Source organism: Aulonocara sp. 'chitande type north' Nkhata Bay, linkage group LG8 (genome assembly GCF_057382095.1).
Source record: "Aulonocara sp. 'chitande type north' Nkhata Bay isolate Kocher_YH1m ecotype deep benthic linkage group LG8, A_spYH_male_GT1.1, whole genome shotgun sequence".
Lineage (NCBI taxonomy): Eukaryota > Metazoa > Chordata > Actinopteri > Cichliformes > Cichlidae > Aulonocara > Aulonocara sp. 'chitande type north' Nkhata Bay.
The window spans coordinates 18314147-18336485 of record NC_141351.1 but is presented as its reverse complement, the minus strand read 5'-3'; the positions used below and the strand labels follow the sequence as shown (position 1 = coordinate 18336485).

General features: G+C 40.9%; 1 protein-coding gene across 4 annotated transcripts; it reads right to left on the bottom strand.

Moving 5' to 3' along the window:
• On the bottom strand, nucleotides 1-21264 carry sec24c (SEC24 homolog C, COPII coat complex component). 4 transcript variants are annotated; one of them, XM_086304043.1, is made up of 25 exons: nucleotides 21100-21264; nucleotides 18952-19130; nucleotides 18605-18685; nucleotides 16997-17123; nucleotides 15537-15703; nucleotides 14700-15440; nucleotides 14485-14615; nucleotides 13115-13183; nucleotides 11070-11178; nucleotides 10774-10901; nucleotides 9916-10054; nucleotides 9695-9810; nucleotides 8677-8801; nucleotides 8390-8581; nucleotides 8193-8286; nucleotides 6703-6819; nucleotides 6447-6617; nucleotides 6199-6295; nucleotides 5970-6115; nucleotides 5224-5362; nucleotides 4748-4866; nucleotides 4240-4419; nucleotides 3450-3635; nucleotides 3189-3278; nucleotides 1-1908 (listed from the first exon to the last, which is right to left on the bottom strand). In XM_086304043.1, exons 2-25 carry the CDS (start codon nucleotides 19109-19111, stop codon nucleotides 1768-1770), a joined length of 3765 nt encoding a protein of 1254 aa, XP_086160169.1. In that variant the 5' UTR covers nucleotides 19112-19130; nucleotides 21100-21264; the 3' UTR covers nucleotides 1-1767. The 4 variants fall into 4 exon arrangements, with proteins under 4 accessions (XP_086160169.1, XP_086160170.1, XP_086160171.1 ...); XM_086304044.1 differs by lacking the exon at nucleotides 13115-13183; XM_086304045.1 differs by lacking the exon at nucleotides 18605-18685.
• Between the last annotated feature and the right edge of the window lie 1075 nt (nucleotides 21265-22339).

Genomic DNA, 22339 nt, shown 5'->3' with positions numbered 1-22339 from the left:
TTTCACTTTAAACAATCATTTTATTAGCAGTCCCAAGAGGCAATGAAAAAAAAGAATAAAAGGAACAGAAATTATGATTACAGTCAAGACGGCGGGTCAATCGAAGTCAGTGAACATAAAGACGGAACAGAGGGCTGCACACACACACAGAGCACAAAGTCACGTCGTTATAAAAGGAACAAAGTGATAAATGAAGACCGAGTTTAACCTCACGGGTGGTGTGTGTGTGTTGGCTGATCCCTCTGTTCCTCAGGAGAAATTCACCAGGACCGACCCCACATTCACACAATCGCACACCTCACATTCACGCAGACATATCGAGAAAAGAAAAAGGAAAAAAAAAAAAAAAAAAAAAAAAAAAAAAGAGAAAAGCCACGTCTTCCTCTCCTCAGTAAAAGCCATGATTTTATATTTAGGCTATTTGTGACACAAATCAACCATCAACAAACCACAGCCGTTCAGGCAGGCCTTTAAAATCGTTATTTTTCTATTAATTCTGTACAGATTATATATTTTATTTACACACTGAACAGCTTGTCAACTTCTCAGTGTGGAGGCAACCCAAAACTTTGCAAACATTCACTGGTGTTCACACGTCTGCTGCCGCTCTGTGCTCATCCCTGCCTGCTTTCAGACAGACCCGGACATCAACGCCTTCTGTTAATATAAAGTCTGCAGCACTACTCGCCTTCAACAATCGCCCAACAAACAAAGCGATCGGGAGCACGTTTCCCCTCACTGTGACGCTTAAAATAATAGATTCACACGCCTCATTCATTTCCCCTTCAGTTTGTCTCTGGCTTTTCTCAGTGCTGCATAGACCTGGAAATAATGAGAGCTTCCTCTCATGACAGTCTCGAGAGACAGATGCTCGCCCCGGTGAGCGAAACTCAACTGACGCTGATTGAAACCAATCTGAATTGCCGATTACTGTAGCGATTCAGCAGTCACAGAAATTACATGCACCTTTATTTTCAGTGCTTACTGTTGGTAAGATCACATCAGACTCCAGTTTGAGTTGTTAATCTAGGGCTTAAAGTCAGATGCTCGCACCTGAAGACACAGCAGGAGATTTAAAAAACAAAACTGGGCAATGGGTCACTAATCCTCTCACATCTGGAAACACACACTCACACATTACGGATGATTGGAGCAGCATGGGAACAGAAGGGGAGGAAGGGGGTACTAAGGCCATGATTATAGTGGATGAGAGACAGAAAGAACAGCATTTATTCAATTCCCTATGTCCTTTACTGTAATGGGATTTAGTCATATAAAAAGTGTTTTCTATCCAAGAGTCATTCATGCACCCAAACAGCCTTTCAGTGCTTTTAATACAGACATTACACCAACTACAGCCGGCATCCGCCTTCTCCGTCAGTCTGTTGCATACGTAATTGTTCATTTTTGTATGTACATTACTCTCCCTCATAAGTTATTTTGCTCCTGCTGCTGTGGAGCAGCAGATTTGAGGCAGAGTAAAGCTTTATTAACATCAGATCCCCCCTATGTCTCTCTCTCTCACTCACACACAGATACACACTCGCACTGTCACGCACACATGTGATCTACCAGCTGGTCTCTGGTGCTCAGCTGACAGACAGTAAGGGGAGCTTTAGTTTATTAGGTTTTAAAAAAAAAAAGGAAAGGAAAAAAGATCAAGCGCTTTCTTTCACATGGAAAGGTGACTGGGATGGATCTGTGTGGTGGTGGTGGTAGTGGTGGGGGCTCATACAGGTGAAGGTGGGAATTTGCGGTGGGGGGGGCCTAGCTGAGAAGCTGGCGGATCTCCTTGTGCATGTGACACAGGAAGTCTACGTATGACGCTCCCCCGCTGGCGCTCTTGTCTTCGACCAGGAAGTGTCTGAATATCAGCTCGGCCCTGTCTTCCTGCTTCACCACCATCAGCTGCAAAATGACAGAGAAAGGTGTGTGAGAAAGAGGAGGCAGACTTGATACAAAATGTGCCCATAAAAAATACAATTAAATAACGTATTGAGCATCCAGCTCACAATTATTGCAACAAGACAAACATAAAAGTGTATTAAAAAAAAAAAAAAAAAATCAAAGCATCTCCTAAAACTTACATCATGAAATTAAAAAAAATTGAGTTTGAGATTTTCCGTTTTAATATTCACTTAAATGTTTCATCAATTATTAAAAATAGCTGCCTTTTAATTCTTTGTTTATCTCCTAACTTTCCAATTAGGACCAAACACTAGGTTAGATACACGTATCGGGAAGTCTGCGTTACAGAAGTTAGAAAAAGACATTTATCCACCTAAATAACTGGACTGACCCGCCCAAAGCAGCAGACAGTGCACAAAAGAACTGAAGAAGAGAGTGCGTGCAGGGTGGAGTGAGTGGAGACGAGGGTTGGGAGTGATTTGTGACAAAAGGATAGCACAAAGAGCGACAAGAAAGGTTTACGAGATGGTCTCGAGACAGTTCAGGTTGAGCATTTTGGAGACAAAGTTTGAGGCAAGGCTGTGATGGATTTAACATGTACAGAGGAAAGATGGTGAATATACTGGTGCTGTTGGGCAAGAAGAAAAGTGGAAGACCACAGAGGACATTAATGGATGCAGTAGAGGAGCTGCAGAGCGGTGGTGTGACAGAGGAGGATAATAGGGATAGGGTGAGATGGGGGCAACTTGAAGAAGAAGATGAAAAATCTATTTCTCAACAGAGGTAGCATGCAAATTGTTTAAAGTGCACCTGTTGCACATTTTCTTATTGTCTGTCATGTAGACATTGTTGCAGTGGTGGATTCTCATATTAACATGGCCAGAGTTTCCAATAATGAGGTCAGCAGATGTAAAAATAACTCCTGTTGACCAAAAGCTCAGGTTTCAAGCTGCCTTAAATTCTCAGTTTAGACAGTTTGTTTTATGTTTTTGGACCTGAATGATGCCACAAAGATGGTATCCTTAAACAGTCTTCTCAGTCACGCATCACAGAAAACTCCACTCAGCTGCTTTTCAAACCTTCTGTTTAGGAGCAGCAGCCAATCAGGGAAAAGCAGGCTTAAAAGGAGAGGAGTTAAAAATGGCCTGTGGGGTAGCACTAAGAGCCAGTATAAGCGAGATAAGGATTATTTTGAACTATGAATCATGCAAAGCTGCCCAAACCATAACAGGCTCCTTTTCAGAAACATTATGGGGTAAAAGAAGGAAGAGAAAACTTGCCTTCATGTATCGTGATCGCTGTGCTCTGAAAGAATAAATAAGCTCTCTGAGAGCCTGAGAGATGGGGTTGTCAAGAACAGGCAGACTTGTCTGAAACAAAAAGCAGAAACATTCAGAAAATATATTATACTTTAAACCATTACAATACAGGAAACAACTGTAATATCACTATTATAAAACTGTTTATGTTGTGGTAAAATTCACATTAAACATTCAGGATGACTGATTTTGTTAGCCTTTCATTAGAACTCTCTTCAATACCACGTTTGAGTCGATCTGGCTGAAGCTCGGCGTGCCAAAGATGTTAAGCAGCAGCTCCTGCTGAACGCTGGCTCCCACCCACAGGAAAAGGTGGAGCCCGGTCTCCAGCAGGTAAACTCCTCCTTTTGACAACCTCTCCTCAGAGTCCCTCACTGCCACTGGCAACGAACCGCTTTCCAATTTCATCTGGAAGATGAACAAAAAAAATTAGATGCTACTGTCTGCTGGCATTTCAGCCTGCTGATCAGGTGGTAGATTTAGTTCAAGCTAGCTTACATTTTAACAACAAACAGAAATAATTTCATTTGAATTGTATTTCTGGGGCTTTTTAACATATCACACACCACCAAGGATGCAGTGTTCAGCATCTTGCCAAGAACACCTCAAAACTTTACGTCCTGAGCCACAGCTACCTCAGAGTGGTCACATGTTACAGAATTTGGGTTTTTCTGATGATCTGAATCCTGTATTCATACACTATTTAGCCATAAACCTCACTAAAATTTTAATATTTAAACGAATGATACCAGACAGATATCAAAGCCAATATAGTCAAAAAACACAAAGCAATTTCACTGTGTGCTCTTTGAGAGCATCACTGTATTCATTTGTTTGCATTTGGCTTCATAAAACAGGCTGTTGCACTGACCAAGTGAGCAACATCAGAGTGGCCATATCATATATGAACTTATTTCTAGTGTTACCCCCAGTTTTAGACTTTTGTGGCCAAAGCATCCAGCCGAGAACGTGAACAGATTAGATTTTTGGGGGCCTTTGTCTGCGGTCTCACCACTGGCAGCAGGCGGGGGTAGAAGAAGATGTGACTCTCTGCAACATCCATGCAGCTGATCAGCTGTCTAAGGTAAGCTCGGTCATCCAATGAAACGTCGGCTCCAGGTAGCAGCACATCACTCTTCAGCACGCAGTTCAGATATACTGGGAGCAACTTCATACACTCTGGGAGAATCAACTGGGGAACGAAGAAAACAAAACAAAAACCCACTGTCATCAATTCAAACGCCTAATGACGAGTAAATATGCTGAATCAGTTTATGAGAAAGGCAGGTTTTTGTGGGTTTGATATGAAACGGATATAGATTATAGCGAGGAAAGGGATTCATTTGATTCATTTGTATTTTAGCTTCCATTATTCATCTGTTGTTTTATCCATAAAAGCGTCATGAAAACAGTGATTACAATCATCATCTTGTGTTTCGTTTGAGTGCAGTGCAGCTTTTAAACATTCAGTTCTGAGTCTCTCTGTGAACCGTGTGTGGATGTGGATGCTTTCACAGTACCTGACCAGCAGATGAGGGACTTGCACAGTTCTTCCTGTAGCACGCCAGAATCTGAGCACACTGGTTCACAAGAGTTTCTCTCACTGCCTTAGTGGGGTTGCTGAGAACGCCACGGAAAGCTGGAAGAAACCAAAAACACACGCACTCATGTATCACCTGCTATGGTGCATTACACTGACATCTAAATGAAATTAACTGCAACCACTTTTCTCTCAGATATCTAACATTTACCGTCTTTGCTTCCCTTCAGTCAGTGACCTTAGAAAGTTGTTGATAACAGCAAGCTCTCAAGAGGAGCTACAGCTTACTACTGTTAGGCAATTTGCAGCTCCGCAGGAGCAGCTCAGCACTGTTTGGTATTATTTTTAGAAAATGTTATTCATTCAATTCTCCACTCACACCTCGTTAGAGAACACTGGAGGGAGAGAGAGAGAGCATTTAAGGAGTTCACACTCCTCCACAGCACAAAAACTCACCGTATTTGGAGAAGTAGTTGATGATTGTGTCTGTCTCACAGTTGCGGTACAGGTCAGCCAGCTGAGAGCAGCAGTTCACGGCCATGTTGTGGACGCGGAGACGTCTCTGGCCGCTGCAGCTGGTGTACAGCACGGCACACTGCGAGGAAACAGGTTTTATTAGAATGAACAGAGACACAAAACTTTTCATACTTCAGCAATGCTGTGCGACTTACGTTGCCTCTTCTTGAAACCACTTAAACGTAACCACAATCACCAGTCCTCCACATCAAACGAGTATATTTGGCAACTTTCTATATTACCTTTATCTGAACATTCATTTCTAAACAGCTAGCCTCAGTCTTTCCTATCCTTGATCTAGAGGACAAGCCCTTGTTCTATTCTGCAGATCCACTTTGAGTTTGAGGGCGACGTTAACCAGTACCACCTGTAGCAGGTGGAGAACTGGTTCAATGAGAGCTCACCAAGGCTGCAGAACAGAACAAAGACTGCTGCCGACAGCTGCAGTGCATGACATTTATCCTGGAGTTCACTGAGATAACTCACAGGAGAGCAAGCGAACTGTACTCGCCCCTTTTTAAATAAAATATCTGCAGAGGAGAACTCTATCCATCTGACATAAACACAGTGTGATGCCAGATGCTTTACTAAATCATCGTTGCTGCCATTTGTAAGAACTTTAAACCCTTTGAAAAGCCTGGTTTGTTTACACTCTCCTTTGAGGATTTAGTTACAAGCATGCACACCTGCATGAGTGCCCCCGTCTCCTCGCTGAGCTTGTCATCGTGTTTGAACTCAACAGTGATGGCCTTGTCACAGTCGAGACCTGCCAGCTCCACATCTGTGGTGTTACTCATATAAAAGGAGCCGAAGAAGTCCGTTGCTCGGATGCCTGAGGGGAGGGAAATTAAAGTCAGCTGTTACATGCTACATCTATAGCCCTTTTTTGTTGGTTTTGAAGTGCTGAAGTCTCACCTGTGCTGGTTCGCACCCTCATAACAGCATCAAACCCAACTAGTTTCTGAACGTCTCGTCTGAGGTCGTTTAAGAATCGCTCCTGATCCGACTGGGCCTGCAATAAAGAAAGCACATAGTTATACAATCCAGCTGGTGCTGACTCACAATGTTTTCTTCAAAGTGGCTGGATGTAGAACATTGAAACAAAACTCTCATGCTATCTATTGGAGTGACACTGAAGAAGGAGCAGAATGACTTTTGCTCACCTGGAAGTAGGTGTATTTATAGACTGAACCTCCAGTGGAGACGGGAACCACAGCTAATGTGGCAACATCCACATACTGGTTGGGGAAGAGGAAAAGATCCACACAACAGCCCTGGGCTACACACTCCTTAGCCAGAGAGCTGTAGAAACCCACCTGAGGCTGAAATAGCGACTGTGGACGACAAGAAAGGAAAGAGAGTGAGCGAAATAACACAAGAAGTTGACCTGCTACAATATGAAGTCATGTCTCATGCTACCTTCTCCTTGTCTGTTCCAATCAGTTTTTTGTCTTCTCTGTTTTTTAGTTTTCCTGGGGCTTCCGCGATGGGCAAAGAGGTGTGAAACACAAACAGCTTCCCAGCACAGTCAGCAGCCTGTGGGGAGAGAAGACACAGGTCATCAGACTGTGACTCAAATAAATGGCACTGGAGCACCACCTACTGCTTTTCTGTGTCAGAAGCTGTCATTAGGAAAATGTTTCAAAAAGTGCATAAGCTAAAGGGCTGCACAAAGCTGCAGTATAAGATAAACAGGGTTTATTTTGAACAGTGAACACAAAGCTACTCTAGAAGAGTCCAAAAATAAAAATATGGAACTGAAAATAAGTGTAACAGGCCCCTCTTTTAAGATCGATTTAGTCAAAAATTAAATATAAACAAATGTTTTGTTTCAGAGCTGCCCATCGTTGTAGCTTTAACCCTCTGGGATCAACGTATGCGACGGGGCGTCCAAATCACATGACCAATTTAAGAAGACACGGCAACAAGATACAGTCTCCATTTCAACTTGTGTTGAAAGTACCGACTTCAAAATACATAGCAGTTTTTAAATTGTGTCGATAGACCACATAGAACCAGAGTTATGATAAAAAATATACACAATGTTTTTTCCTGAATACTGTCGTCGTGTTCACTGGTGGGAAATTTTTTTATTTTTTTTAAAAACTGCATTTCAGTGCTAGCAAGCACTCTAAAAAAAGAGGACAGACAAAAAACACCCTCTTGCTATTGGTGGAAAAATGTACCATATCGACTTTTCAAAAAACTATATGGCCACATGTGGCATTTTTATAAGTTTTACCAATGACACAGCGAGCGAAAGAAACACCTCCTGCTTTAAGGCCTGTGGTGTTCTCCTATAAGAGGTTATATAAAACACGCCTGAGGCCTTGGCTGCATTTTTATGTAAATAGTTGCAAATAATTTTGTTGTTTGCCAAAGTCGTGCATAGATTTTTAAAATGTACAATTTATATTTGCATTTAAAGTTATTAAAATGATTCGATAAGATAACCTTTATTAGTCCCACAGAAGGGAAATTAGCTAAATATGTTTGTGGTTTTTACAGAAAAATATAACTTTTTTCTACTTTTTGATCAATTGTGTTAATACAGTAAGTGAAAATGAAAATATAACTGGAAATTCAGACATGTGAGGTTGTGCTGAAAAGAATGATACCAAACAAGGCAAGGTAAACTGCTTTTAAAGGTGAAAGATAGACGTCAAATCAAAAGCAGTAAAAAGCAGCCAATTATACCCGGGACCCCAGAGGGTTACTATTTGGCAGCAAAAGCAAATTTCATTAAAAGGTTATTTATTATTTACATTAATAACATAAGCAGTTTGGTACCAAGTGAGAAAAAATTGACATTTTAAAGGTTTTCAAAGTTTGAAAGTTAACTTTTATGTTCATCTTCAAGAAGTCTCTAAGATTTCTGGACCTGGACACAAAACACGACAGGCGTTTACCTTTAGTGCCTCCAGTCCCGCTTGGATGACGGGTCCAAACACCGTCTCCGTCTCCCTGGTATCTGCAAACATCTCTGGGATCTGGTCCAGCAAACTGGAAAAACAAGCAGCAAGTAATTAACCCAGATCAATGTGTCTGACCGTCTGTCTATTCGTGTATTTGTCCAAGTGTCAATGTCCACTTTATAGCTGCTCACCTCTCGATAACTTGTCTGCTTTCATTTACATTCACCAGGAACCCGTCAAGCAGGGGTACAAACATGTCTGACACGTCTGACACCACCATCATCTGGGGCTGGGCCAAGCTCGACTTGACGTTGTAGAAGTGCAAAACCTTGTTGTAGGTGACAAAACCCACTCGCACTGCAGATTCCACTTCGGGATTCTCCCTGAATCAAAAAAATAAATACATAAATAAATCAAAACCACACATGAGCTACAAATCTGACAGTACTTTTCTTCATTCAGGTGTGTGCTTGAGTACCTGGGGAGGCAGTCTAGTAGGGTCTTGAGTTCCTGGCAGACAATGTTGACCATGCCGCTCTTCACAGCATTGTAGGACACATCAATAAGGAAGATGAAGGCTGGAGGCGGAGGGAGCTTGTTATTCTGTAAACAGACAAGCCATAAATAGATACACAGGTACATTCAGGAATTGCTCGTTGTTTAATTGGATGTGGTCTCGGACTTTAGTACCAAGACTTATACAACATATATTTTTTTTCAGATTCTTTCCGCTTTACATGTCCTCAGTCCTAGCCTGATCAAGCATGTCACATCTGGAATCCCTTACTTGGGTTAAAGAAAACTAGAGCTGCCGTCTGATGGTGATCGTTGTGCTTCACTCACATTTTTTGCTCAAAAATACTAAATCTAGTGCAGGCTTTTTCTTTAGCCACTGCACATTTTTAAGTTCAGCCAAGATAACAAAAAGAGAACCTCATACTTTATCAACAACATCTAACCAAATGAAGAAAAGTTTCTAATGTATTTATCCAAATAATTACTAAATAATAACTACAAAAACTAAATAGCAAAGCAAGTGTTAAAAGCTTCTATTAAGTCAATATGTTTCTAATCTTGTTAAATAAGAGGAATTATGATATTTACTAAGACAAGACTCATAATAGATCCAGTTTCTTTGTTAATATCACCATATTAAAAAGGTAAATAATTGAAAATTTAAAAATAAATACAAAATAAGATAAGCGCTATGATGGTATGAGTAAGTATCAGCCACTGTCATTGGTGATATATATTTTTTAAAGATCCCATCCCATTAATATCGTATCCACCAAGGCCCATTAATAATTTAATCATACTGAGATAGAGACGTTTTAGTGAGAATTAATCACTTATTATTAAACCATAAAATTAATTTTAAAAAATGATGATTGATACATGGTAAATAGTCAGCTGCAGACTTATGAGGTACTTTAAAGCATGAAAACCCCACAGTAAGACTTTTTTCCCCTCATGGAGCTTTCAATCGTGGGTCTTACCTTACAGTAGTCAACAGTTGCAAGGAATTCATAACTGCCCAGTGAAAGCTCTGGCCGGTCGTAGCAGTCCACCCTCTTACCAGTGTGGTCCAGATGCTGGAAGTAATGTGGAGGCACTGTGGGGGGAAAAGCAGAAATGATATCAACGCACATCAGGGTACCATTTATAGTCTCTCAAACGCTGCATCTTTTCACATATCACTATGGACACATGTGCTCACCCTCTGTGACACAGCTGCAGAAACCACACTGGAAGCGGCGACCTCCCTCTATGAACTGCATGTATGGACACATGTAGGCCTTGCAACGGTTGCAGCGGATCGGACCGCTCTCGCCGTGGTCCACCACGAGTGGAGGGGCCTGAGGAGATATTCGCGAAAAGAGTAAGATGAAACTAAACTTCACCAGGACGAGAAAAAGGATTCAAACACCCTAATGTGGACACAATTACTCAACCGAGACGCAATATGTACCAAACTGTTATCAGTTAAAAATAAATAAGTCATGCCTGCTTTTCCCTACAGCTGTTTTTCATACCCAGATGACACAACATGAAAGTCCAATCCAAATGGATATATATTAGGCGTGATGACAGCATGAAACAGGGTCATGCAGCCACTCCCACCTTTGATTTGAAGAGATTATCCCACTGACATTACGTGCATCCTCTGATACTATCTACATATTAGGCTTTTTCCTGAAAAATAATCTTTTATCAAATCTGGCTCCGAGTAATAACTGTTCCACTGTTGCAGCAGAAGATGCAGCCGCAGATACCGATGAGATGAAGACGATGAAATGCAAAAGAAGCTTGTTAATGGGACAAATAAACAATAGAATATTAATTTTCAAAGACATTCAGCATTTTCAAAGATATATTTTTGCATTCAGAGCTTGTTTGCCTTTTTTTTTTTTTTTTTTTTTTTTTTAAAAAGTTCAATCTCTAGGCAGGAGATTTTCTTCCTAATACAATACTGCATTTCCAAATGAGAAAAAAAAAAACCCTGTCTAATCGTAACTTACAGAATTCACAACACAAAAGAGATATGAGAGAGCGCCAGAGCAAAGGAATCACTCACCTCATCAGGTGGCAGCGTGGCGAGGGGCTTGATGACAGCAGCCAATGGCACCTGAGACTGCTTTGCCATATCAGCTGTGCAAGGCATGTTGTAGGCTGTACAACGAATAAACCTGGGACTGGCATTCCCTAAACACAAGCACAGTTGCTCCATTATTATCAATGCTAAATGTAAAAATTATTTTCAAGAATGAGTTTAGTGTTATCTTGTTAACTATTTGGACAAATGAAGTGAACTCCAGGATAATTGTGGCTGAGAAAACCAGAGAGGACAAAAAAAAAAAAAAGGAGAACAACCTTGGTCTTGAACCTGGAAGTTGGTGGTGACCAGTGGTGGGGCTTGACCCCTGACCCCTGTGGTGAATGGCTCGGTAGTTTTAGCCTTGTCATCCTCTATTACCTGGATCTAATAAAGAGGGGGAGACAAAAGGTGGCCCACGTTCATACATGATCACAGCATCAATATAAGACATTTATAGGACACACTATCCCAGAGTCTCACAAAAATTAAAAGAGGCACATGAAAACCACTCATGCAGGAAAAGACTTGTATACAACTCCCCCACACAGAGATTTGCAGCCACTAACACACAACTATACCCTGTGTTGATCAGTGGATAAAAACAAAGTCAATTCATGCTGAAGCCATTCTGTCAGAATTTAAAACAAAAAATTAAATCCCAGGAACCGGGAAGGATTTATCAAGGCATGCCTTAAATGCAAGAGACTTGATGGTAAATCCAATCCAGGCTAGCATGCAGGGCTTGGAAAAGGATTATAGGCGTTGTGTGGGTGTATAAAGTTTACTTTGAAAGACAGAAGTTCTCTTAAGAACCAGCTGCCTCAAAATCCTGACCAAAAACACAAACAGTGAGGTGGGCAATGGTTATACGACCTTGTGTACAGGCTGTTAATGTGTAATCTGAGTTTCACAAAAAGTTGCACTACATCTTAGTCATTTTTCCTGACAGTCTCTTGAAAACTTGAGACAGCTTGAGACTTTAGAAAATGCTTTTTTTTTTTTCTTTATTGTTGCAAACTGGATGAAAAGATCCCACAAAAATCAGTCAGACAGGAAACCATTAAAGATTAAAGGGTCATGGCACAGATGTGCCTCATCTTCACCATTCAGTTTTTGAATGAATTATATAAAGAATAACATGTTACTTAAGGAGCTCTAAAGGTCATGGTATGGAACTAATACACTCACACTCATCATTATTTCATGTATTTGTGCTATGTTAAAGGATTAGCAGGATAAATGTACTGGTTTCACACCTACTGTCCAGATTGAGAATGGTAACAATTTGGGCTGTGCGATATGACCAAAATCTCATATCCCGATATAAGACATCTATCGTCCCCATAACGATATAAATCACAAAAATTTTACATTTTCTGAAAATTCTGTGAATCTCGGGCAGCTCGACTTGCGTGAAGTGTTTCCAGCTGGGCGTCATGTACCTGGAGTCGAGTGTTGTAACCGATGCATGAAACTATACATTTTTAGACACAAGTTGTAAAGGCCGCCGTTTTCTTTGTGAGTATTTATTACACAGTGTGCTGCGGGGAAAAGCCTGTTCTAACATTTGAGTCGAAGGTTTATTTTTTTAGCACCTGACGACTCTTTTTTGCTTCTCATCCGTAAAGACTCTGCATACTCTTTCACGTAATTCAGTTTATTTTGAAAAGTCTCAACAGGATCTTGAGCTATTGTGAAAGGTTTATGTGGAAAATAAACAAGTGGACACGCGATGGTTTTACCGTCGTTGTTGCTAATGACAACACATAAAAACAGGCGCTTGTCCGTCCGTAGTGTGGTTATATTAAATATAAGAGAAAGAGAGAACTTTAAGAAATTAATATAGCCGCTACAGTGGCCATCAAAACGATGAAAAAATATTGCCGTAAACAGTTTATTTTGCGACACCACGAAACAAACGATAGCGTAAAATGATAGATGTTTTAAATCGTCATCCGATACATATCGTTATATCGAACAGCCCTCGTAACAATCTTCTCATCCAGTTCTTAACAAGAAAACACAAAGAAACATTTTCTACAATGTTAAACTTTCCCTTGAAATATTACGTCTTTGTTGTGTCTTGTTTGGGCTGTGACAATTTCATCTGGGCATTTCTGCTAAAAACATATCAGATATCGGCATATCAAAATGTATCTGTGACACAACAACTGGATCATAACATAAATTTTTAAAAAACTGTCATGATCGCTAACTTTAAGGGAGTAGAGGAAAAAGACAGGAGGAGGAGGCAGTGGGTTACTGCAGTCAGGCACAAAGAAGAGGATGAAGCAGAGGAAAAGGCACACAGGAAACTTACTGGGCTTGGGATAGCGTCTGGATCTATTCTATGTCTCGGTTTCTGCACAGCCGGCATGTCAGACGCTTGCTTTACATTCAAATGTTTGTCCAGCAAATTGTGCAAAACAAGTAAATACAAAGAGTAAAAGATAAAAAGGAGTGTGAGAGGAGAAAGATCAGCAAGACTGAGCTCAGCAGCAGGTAGCATTGCTTTTATGTAGACAGAAACACATCAGTATTATTGATTAGTTATTAGTAATATTGTAAGCTCAAGTGGAAATAAGTTTAAACTAACTAGTGGTAGCAAACATGCTTAGAATCTGAGGTTACATAGTTAAAAAAGGTTAGATTTCTTCCATTCTAGAGCTTTGCAGTATGAAAATAATACATTTACAATGAAATCCAAATTTATGACCATGTTGAGTAAACACACATGCATTTATCACATTATTTACCAACTTGCCATCTTTTTTCTAGACCGAGAGAGATGCTGTCAGGTGTAAAAATGGTCCCACTTCAAAAACTTACTCTAGGAATAAACTGCTGAGATATTTTAATTCTTATTACTGAACTAAACTCTGAATCTTTTATAATAAATTAAATTAATCTAAATAACAGTTGTAAGGAGAACACATAATAACAGAATTATCACACAGCTCTAGGTGCAGCATGCAAAAATCATTCACACTCAGTGTCCACTTAGGCCTATAAAATCAAGTGCAATACCATCAGATTTCGCATAAATTCCACTTTTAAGGGAAATCTTTTATAGATTATATGAACATCATAGTTAAAAGTGATGTTATACTTAACTACGCTTATTAATGTGTTAATATGCAACAATTCTAACACTGAGAAACTTGTTCCACCTTCCTTGCTAACGCTACTTTGGTAAAATGTTTAAAGACAGATGGGCAAAGATTTGAACTAAATTGCATCATAAATATTCATTATTTTTGTTTACGACCCATCATGTGAAGAGATTTTTCCACACAACTTTTTAATTCAACCAGATGAAAGATAAAAGATAAGATCTAATAAGGAACAAAGACTAAAAATCTGAAACTTAATTTCATAGGACTGTTGCATATGAAGTGTGGATCAGAACCAAGAGTGAAATTTTAGAAAAAAAGAATCTAAACCCATATGTGGGTCGAAACTTGCAAAGGCCCGGATGTAGCCTGGGCCATGAATTTGAGATGGCCTAGTTGTTACATTTATTTATTTCCCCTGAGGGTTGAACATTGAGAAAGCCTCGCAATATAATGCAGCTCAGTACATCATTACAACCAAATACAGATTCTAAAAGTTGGAGATTTAAGAATTGGTTTTGTGTGGCAAACCAAAACAATTGAGAATTAAACAGTATATGTATTTGTGTCAGCTCACCGGGCTAGGAATGGCATCTGGGTCAAGTCTTTTCTGTGCAGGTGGAGCAGGAGCTGGTGCTCCATAGTTTGGTTGCCCAGGGTAAGGGCCTGAATACCCAGGCTGAGGGCCTCTCACCTGCCCAAAAGCACCTGCAGAAAACAGCAAAACAGCTGAGATACAAAGAAAACGAATGATAAGCCTTTTTGATTTTACTTTAACAGCCGTCTCCTAACCATTCTGCTGAGGAGGGTATCCTGTCTGCATCCCAGGTTGAGATGGAGGCTGCTGTAGTGGCCCAGGAGGACCTGCCGGGCCCTGGGGTCCTGGAGGCAGGTGATTGCTCTGAGCCATGGAAGTGGGAGGCATTTGAGGTCTAGGAGGATGGTGCCCTGAGTGATAGGGGGATGGCTGAGATGGAGGGGGTTGCTGCTGGGGTGGCATGGGACCTGGGTACTGGCAAGAGGGGGCTGAGGTTAGAGGGGGGCCAGGAGGAGGAAAAGAACCAGGCTGAGAGCTAGGAGGGGGGCCTTGAGGTGGAAACGAGCCTGGGGCAGAAGGCGGAGGGCCAGTGGCAAAGGAAGATTGACTGACAGGTGGAGGTGCTGAAGAGAAAGGGGGCTGGGGTGTAGGGAAGGACTGCTGTGCCTGGGACACTGGGGGAACAGGAGGTTGACTTTGTGTAGGCACCGGACCCGAGTAGGAGGATGGAGGTAAGGTTTGCTGAGGAGGAGGATGTGGAGGTACAGAAGAGGTGAACTGCTGCTGCTGCTGAGAGGTAGGGGGAAGAGAGGAATTGAATGGCTGTTGAGAAGAAGGCGGTGGGCCGCTATAATATTGCTGAGGAGCTGCGGGGCCGCTGGGAGGTGGCGGCTGGGTGGGAGCAGAGGACACAGGGGGTGGGGCTTGGGTGTAGGAGGCCTGGGGTGCGGCCGAGTACCCAGTGCTGACAGGAGGCTGGGAGCTGTGAGGTGGAGCTGAATAGAGAGCGAAAGACAATACAATCTTTAAATATCATAAAGAGAATAAAAGACTGCATGCATTAAACTGAAAAACAAATCTATTCAAATTACCATATCCTGGCCCAGCAGCGGTTGGTGGTCCAGAGGTGATCTGCATCCCCGTCATCTGGTTGGTAACCTGCTGCATTGTGGATGGGGGTCCATAGTGTTGGGGATAAGAAGGGTGCGGCCCCGATAGGTTCATAGCACCCTGGTTGTACGGCTGAGAGACAGCAGGTCTGAAAACACAAAGCTCTTTCAGTAGTTGATTGCACTAGGAGACACTGATGTTAGCTTGCATTCTCCACTCTAATTCATCCCAAAGGTGTTCTATCAAGTTGAAGTGAGGACTCTGTGGAGGCCAGTCAACAGGAAGGGGCCATTCCCAAACTGTTCCCACAGAGTTGGGAGCATGAAGTTGTTCAAAATGGCTTGATATGCCGAAGCTTTAGGAGTTTCTTTCACGGGAACTAAGGGGCCGAGTGACTGAAAAAAAACTGAAAAAATAACTGCACACTATAATCCCCCCTTCACCAAACTTTACATTTGGTACAATGCAGTCACAGGTACAGTTGTCCTGGCAACTGCCAAACCCAGACTCATCCACTGGATTACCAGAGAGACAGGTGTAATTCGTCACTCCAGAAAACATGTCTCCCAGCATTTTTTACACTACTGTATCCGGCGCTTTGTATCATGCTTTGTGATGTAATGCTAAGATGTAACTGCTTGGACATGGAAACCCATTCAACGAAGCCCTCTATTCACTGTTCTTGAGCTAATCTGAAGGCTACATAAAGGTTGGAGGTGATAGACTCTGCAGAAAGTTAACAACTTCTGCACACTATGTACCTCACCTCCTCTACCATCTAACCTTTGAATATTTATAAATGTCATACCCATGTGAGTTGTGAAGATATGCTGTGCAGTGTCCTCTCCCTGAGCTGTGACTCTGCTCTGACACGTGCACACAGAGAAGGTCAGGGCTGACTGACACAGCTTCTTCTATCAATTAAACAGTATAAGGTGGCCATGTTTTTAAAATAAAATATAAACTTTCAGTCTGTATCCTCAAATTTACTGTAACTGAACTAACATACTGATTAGGACAACCTGATTACAAAATTGTCCATGTTTTTACAAGGAATGCACATTTTTAGCTTATTATTAGCGTATCTTGGAGCAAATCCAATCAGGATAACAATATCCTAGCATGACAAGCTCACCTGGTTCCTCAACATCACCTGTCCTAATCCAGCCTTTTAAACAGCAGATAAACACAAAAAGAAATGCAGAGTATTGGCAACCAAGGTACCTCCTGCTTTCTTAAATTTCAGTTTCTGTGCAGTTTGTCGAGTGCCTTAACACATCACTGTTTCTAAAAATGTGCTTTGGTTGGTTTGTAGTCTACATGTCACTCCTGTAAGGAAAGCACCAGATTTTGACAGTCTCAGTACTAGTATCTGGGGTATTATAATGGATTCTGTCAACTGCTTCAATAAACTTGTACAGCAAAGGCGAAAACAAATTACCTGGGTGGTGCCTGTGTAGGAGGTGGGGGTCCATTCTGCATGCTCCCTTGACTCTGACTGTACTGATTGTACTGCTGAGGTGCTGAGACAGGCGGGGGTCCAGAGGTAGGAGGACCCCTGACAGGACCTGAAATGCAAGAGCCAAATAATTACTACATATAGTGACAAAAAGCAACTTCGCTACCAAATAATCGTGAATCAACTCTGGTATGAACCTTAGTATGTTGAGATAACTGAGGTTAGGGCTGGGCGATTTGGTCTAAAATCCATATCACGGTATAATTTGAAGCACGTGCGGTAACGATATATATCGCGATATATTCTTGTCTTCTGTATAACGTATTTTCCACACTATAAGGCACACTTAAAATCCTTTAATTTTCTCAAAAATCAAGTGTGCCTTATGTATGAATTCTGGTTGTGCTTACTGACCTCAAACTGATTTTGGAGTGCAGAAATCTGTTAAAAATGTTTTGATGGATTGTCAGAGCATTACGGCTGCCGTAGTGAGGAGCTTTGCGGAGTAATCTGGGTCCAAAACTCCGTCCCCTCAGGTCCGAAAGTCAAACGAACACTTAAGAGTTAAAAACGGTCTAAATTCTTTCATCTTTAATAAAATCATCAGCGTTGCTGCTTTACCAGGTGTAACAATTAAGTTTAACATCCAGGCATCCATGAAAACAGAATTTATTAAATTTAACGGAGTTAGAAGTTAGCAGGAAGTTAGCTCGCTAGTTTCCACCTAAACATGACATACCATGTTCTGACTGAGAGATTTTTGAAACTAATTCAGCTTGATGACATCATCAACATGCGCTATCGCGATAGAGCGGTATAGTCAAAATCTCTATCGTTGGCCAAATTTATATCGTTTCTATCGTATATCGTTTATATCGCCCACCCCTAACTGAGGTAACACTATTATAAGCCAAACATATTTTTCCCTCGTGGGTTTGCACAGATAGAAAACCAAGATAACAAATGCTGTGTTTGAGGAGTATCAACCAGATTTGTAAGACAAGTTCATACAGGAACTTTTTTTTCACCATTCAGACTGTAAATCTGACCCTAATAGTTTGTTTAAAGGGAACCTATTATGCCAAATATCTATTGTTGCAAAGGTGGATGCTCATAACAAACATGACCAAATATCAAGTCAACATATGTACGACTAAGTCCAACAATTAGTTTTTTTCTACTCTTACGTACAATGTCAACAAGGGAGGGGATATTTCTAATATGGTCATCTGAGATGCAGAGCTCTAGCTTTGAGTGCAGAAACCCCCTCCCCACCTGCTGTTAAAACCTTCTGTGTGCAAAAGGCAGCGAATCAAAAGCAAAAGAAGTAATGACCAGTGGATTCAAAGACTAAATTTATGTCTCTCACATAACAGAGATATAATTTATATTTCTGGCCTACACAAAGGTTGGTGTATAGTTGGCTGCTGTACTTGAACGTCACTGGCATTAGTCTCAGAAAGATGTTCAATTATATGCTGAGAAAAATGACACAGCAGGAAGAATAATACCTGCAGGTACAGAGAGGATTTGATGATTGCAGGGCATATGAAGTGTGAAATGAGTGAGAAACAGAGATGAGCTGGTTACCTAAGTCAAGAGGAGAGGGGAGGTCAGAGACTGGGTTGGCTGCCAAAGCCTTAGAGGGAAAGCTTGTGAAAGGAGAGTAACCTGAAATAGAAGAAAAGAGGGGAAGGAGGCAAATACAAGAAGATGAAGAGAAGTGCATGAAGCAAAGTGAAGGAAGGAGAGGGCAGTTGAGAATCAGATTAGTATGCACAGGTGCTGTGCTTTTCTCACACATACATGATCACTCACATGGCAGGAGGCATGTAGGACACTCCAAGGTTATATCCCTCTGAATGCTTAAAGTACAGCCTACCTGAACTGCTGGATGTCTCACTCATGCGCACATTTTTTAACAAACTGCACTTTACCTTGCGGTGGAGCCCCAGGCTGATAGGCTGACGCAGGGCCATTGTAGGGTGCGTAGGGTGCTGGATAGCTCCCATCCAGGGGAGCGTAACCAGGCTGGCCAAAACTAGGCTGGGGCTGGCCATATGGAGAGGCCATTGGCGTGTGCTGGTTTACATTCATCCTCAGTTCATCCCTAAATCTGGATGAAATTGTGAAATAACAATACAGTTAGTTACTTAGATGTCATAGTTAAGGACTAAACTTGTTTCGCCTGCTTCGTGTGTGTGAACAATAATATAACCAGGGCACCTGTAGTGTGAAAGCCCCTGAAATAAGGACGGTACTGATAAAGGCTGTTGTGAAGGTATTGTGTTTCTCTGAAACAAAGACACAGACTCTTTCAAAGAGCAGGGGGAATCTGTCCACAGCAGTGCTTGCACATACTGCTAGAACATTTACTGACAACTGTCATGTTTAAGAAAACGTTTTTTCCAAAGCAGTTTAAACAGTAAGTCTAACTAAAATAACAAGATCTTAACACCCACATAAAACATAATGGATCCAAAATGAAGTTTTTGGCACCAAGCACCTGAACTAAAAAACAGGCAAACTGACACAGAAGAGCTTTGCCCTGCAGGACTCTAAACTCTAACTGTCTACAGTCTGACATTATTATTTATTTATTATTTAAATCCCACTGACTTATGACATTAACATTTCCTGGTTCAGTGACAAAACCTTTATTGGCTTTTTATGTTTGACTTGGCCACACCCTCAGCCTTTTGAGTTTTTACACAATGTGCTACAAAAATTAAATAACATTAAATAAAAAGATTACAACCAAAAGAAAGTAAACAAACATTAATATCGAACACCTATTGCTAAAAAGACACAAAATGCAAAATTATTATGCAACTCTTTTGCAGCTGTGAAAGTGGTATTAAAGATAGTATCAGATAATACCTGAGTACAGGTTTTACAAGTTATTAAAGAGAAAGTATTGTAGACAACTAAAAGGATTAAAAAAATAGTTATGACTAGTTATATCTAAAGACTGTATAGTTAGAAAACTAAAATAACCATTTAAGAAATGGGTTTTAGACGTTGTCAAGCTGGTTAAATAAGCCAATAAAATGCATGTAAGCAACTTTTCATGCTGTCTGCATCACAGAAAGTCAGTGTTGTCTTGCCATGACTTTTCTAAACAACTTATAAAATCTAATACTTAAAGTGATGAAAACCACACTCAAAATATCTCAAATGAGAAGATGGAAAGTAAGTCAATCCTAAATCGTCAATAACATAAAATAAAAACTAAATAAAGCAGTGAGAAGAAACCAAATGCTGAATTATGAAAACCAACTTTATGAGCATAACTCCATCACATGTCAACTTTAACCCTGCTAACAGATGTGGGTGAGTGGTGTTTTTATTCACTTTGTTCCTGGACACAGGCCTAAAATATAAGACATGAGTGATCAGTATCGTCTGACAGACAAACACGAGCTAAACCAGCGGGGCCATTGAATAATTCAGCAGTGCAGGTGCCACAGCGAGAAACACAATCGCTGGAACCGTAACTGTTCTTTTACTATGTCGGGCCTACCGAGTGACCCACATCTGTTCTAAGGTGCACTGCTAAAGGTTTGGGCTAGTAATTTTATCCAAACATCGGAGAACTTTTTAAAACTCACACAGAAATAGGGTGTTTGAGAATAAAAAAAACAAGTGCCAGGTAGGGAAAAGACTGTTTTGTAGGAGGAAAGTGTGAAATCTGGCGAGTAGTAATGCCGCCGCATTATAATTAGCTCGCTAGCAATGCTAACATTAGCCGGACAACATGTCAACCAAGAGCCAAAAACAACTTGCCTCTCTTATTATACAAGTAACTGTTCTGACTCTAAGTAGGGGTCAAAGCAGGACACGTTCCTTATTTAACCACACTCCAGCTACCCCAGCATGCTAATGTTAGCAACCACACAGCCTGAATCATGACAGCACATCAGCTGTGACCAAATGCTAAGTTAGCTCGTAATCTCCTAGCTTTTCGTCAGAGCGGTGCTAGCAGTGCCTTAGCATTAGCCAAGCATTAGCAAACGTAGCGAAATCCAAGATCCCCAGCGAAGCCGGGAGGGCAAAGAATAAACCGTATCAAAACCTAAACCTACCTCCAAAGTGATGTAAATAGTAAGGCTGTCCTAGATTTGATGCAAACTCTGAAGCCCGGTGGTCGACAAACTGAGACGCCGATGTCGTACCGGGGTGTTGCTCACTAATCCCTTCTCGGTATCAGAAGCGGACATTCAGCGGAACTGCTGCAGCGCTGTGCCACGTCCACATCCGGACTACTCAAAGTGACTTCCTCCGAGAGAGCGCAGCAGTGGTTGCTGGAAGCTGTTCAGGCTGCTGTGTGAGAGTTTTGGTTTCATTGTAAGAATTGGGGTTTGTTTTTTCACCTTTTCTTCGGGAATTTGACAAGGCAGCGGTGTAATTGGTATACGGTATCGGCAGCCAACTATTTAACATGTAAAATGGGAGTCTTTTTAATCAAAGCATTGATAGTTATTAAAAAAAGTTATTAAACAGGGGCTGTTTCATGATATTTGTGGTGGCCCAGAGGGGACCAAAAACCAGTGGAGGAAGGGTACTGCTGGGGTCAGGGTAATCAACCCTTACTAAAAAAAAAAAAAAAGAGTCACTTTTGAGCAGTTTTGTTCAGATAAGGTCAGATCAGAGGGAACTTGAGATGTCACAGCAGTATACATAAAACACACAATAAATCCAATACAAAAATAGAGATATAACAGAGAAAACGAAATAAAGATATCAATATAAATATAGAAGTCACCGACCATCTCCTCCAGGATGGTGAGTTTCATGCCAACTTCCTGAGGAGTTTATTCAGTCTCAGTTTTACAATAAAATACAATAAAAATGTGTATGTAGTGGCAAAACATTTAAAAATAGAAATGTATATTTAGGTTTAAATTTAGTCCCTTTTCATTTTCATTTACATGTTTCCACATAAAAATGAAATTTGTCCTCAGGACCCGCAACATACATGACAATATCTCATCATTAAGAATAACTGAATTTTCATTGCAATAATACCAATAAATAAATAAAATAAAAATAAATTAAAGTTTTACCCCATGGGGTAACAGGTTTGGTTTGTGGCATCTGGCATATGGAAAATCTTTAAACTAGTGTCGAAAACTCGTTCCCTGATATAGACACTGTATTATGGAACTCTAGCACCTATATTATGTGTTAACATAGGTGCTGCAAAACAGTTGCAATGCAAATGTTGCACTGAAAAAGAGTTTCAGAATCTATTTATATTGAGTATTCTTTTTCCCCTTTGGTGGAATAAGTATTTTACCTACTTAGAAAGTAAAAGTAGCTATA

Coding starts and splice junctions, on each gene's coding strand:
- sec24c (XM_086304043.1), bottom strand. CDS start 19,111: ATGAATGTAAACCAGCACACGCCAATGGCCTCTCCATATGGCCAGCCC. Junction 18,686..18,951: donor GCCTGGGGCTCCACCGCAAG/GTAAAGTGCAGT, acceptor CTTCTATTTCAG/GTTACTCTCCTTTCACAAGC. Junction 1,909..3,188: donor AGCGATCACGATACATGAAG/GCAAGTTTTCTC, acceptor GTCATTTTGCAG/CTGATGGTGGTGAAGCAGGA.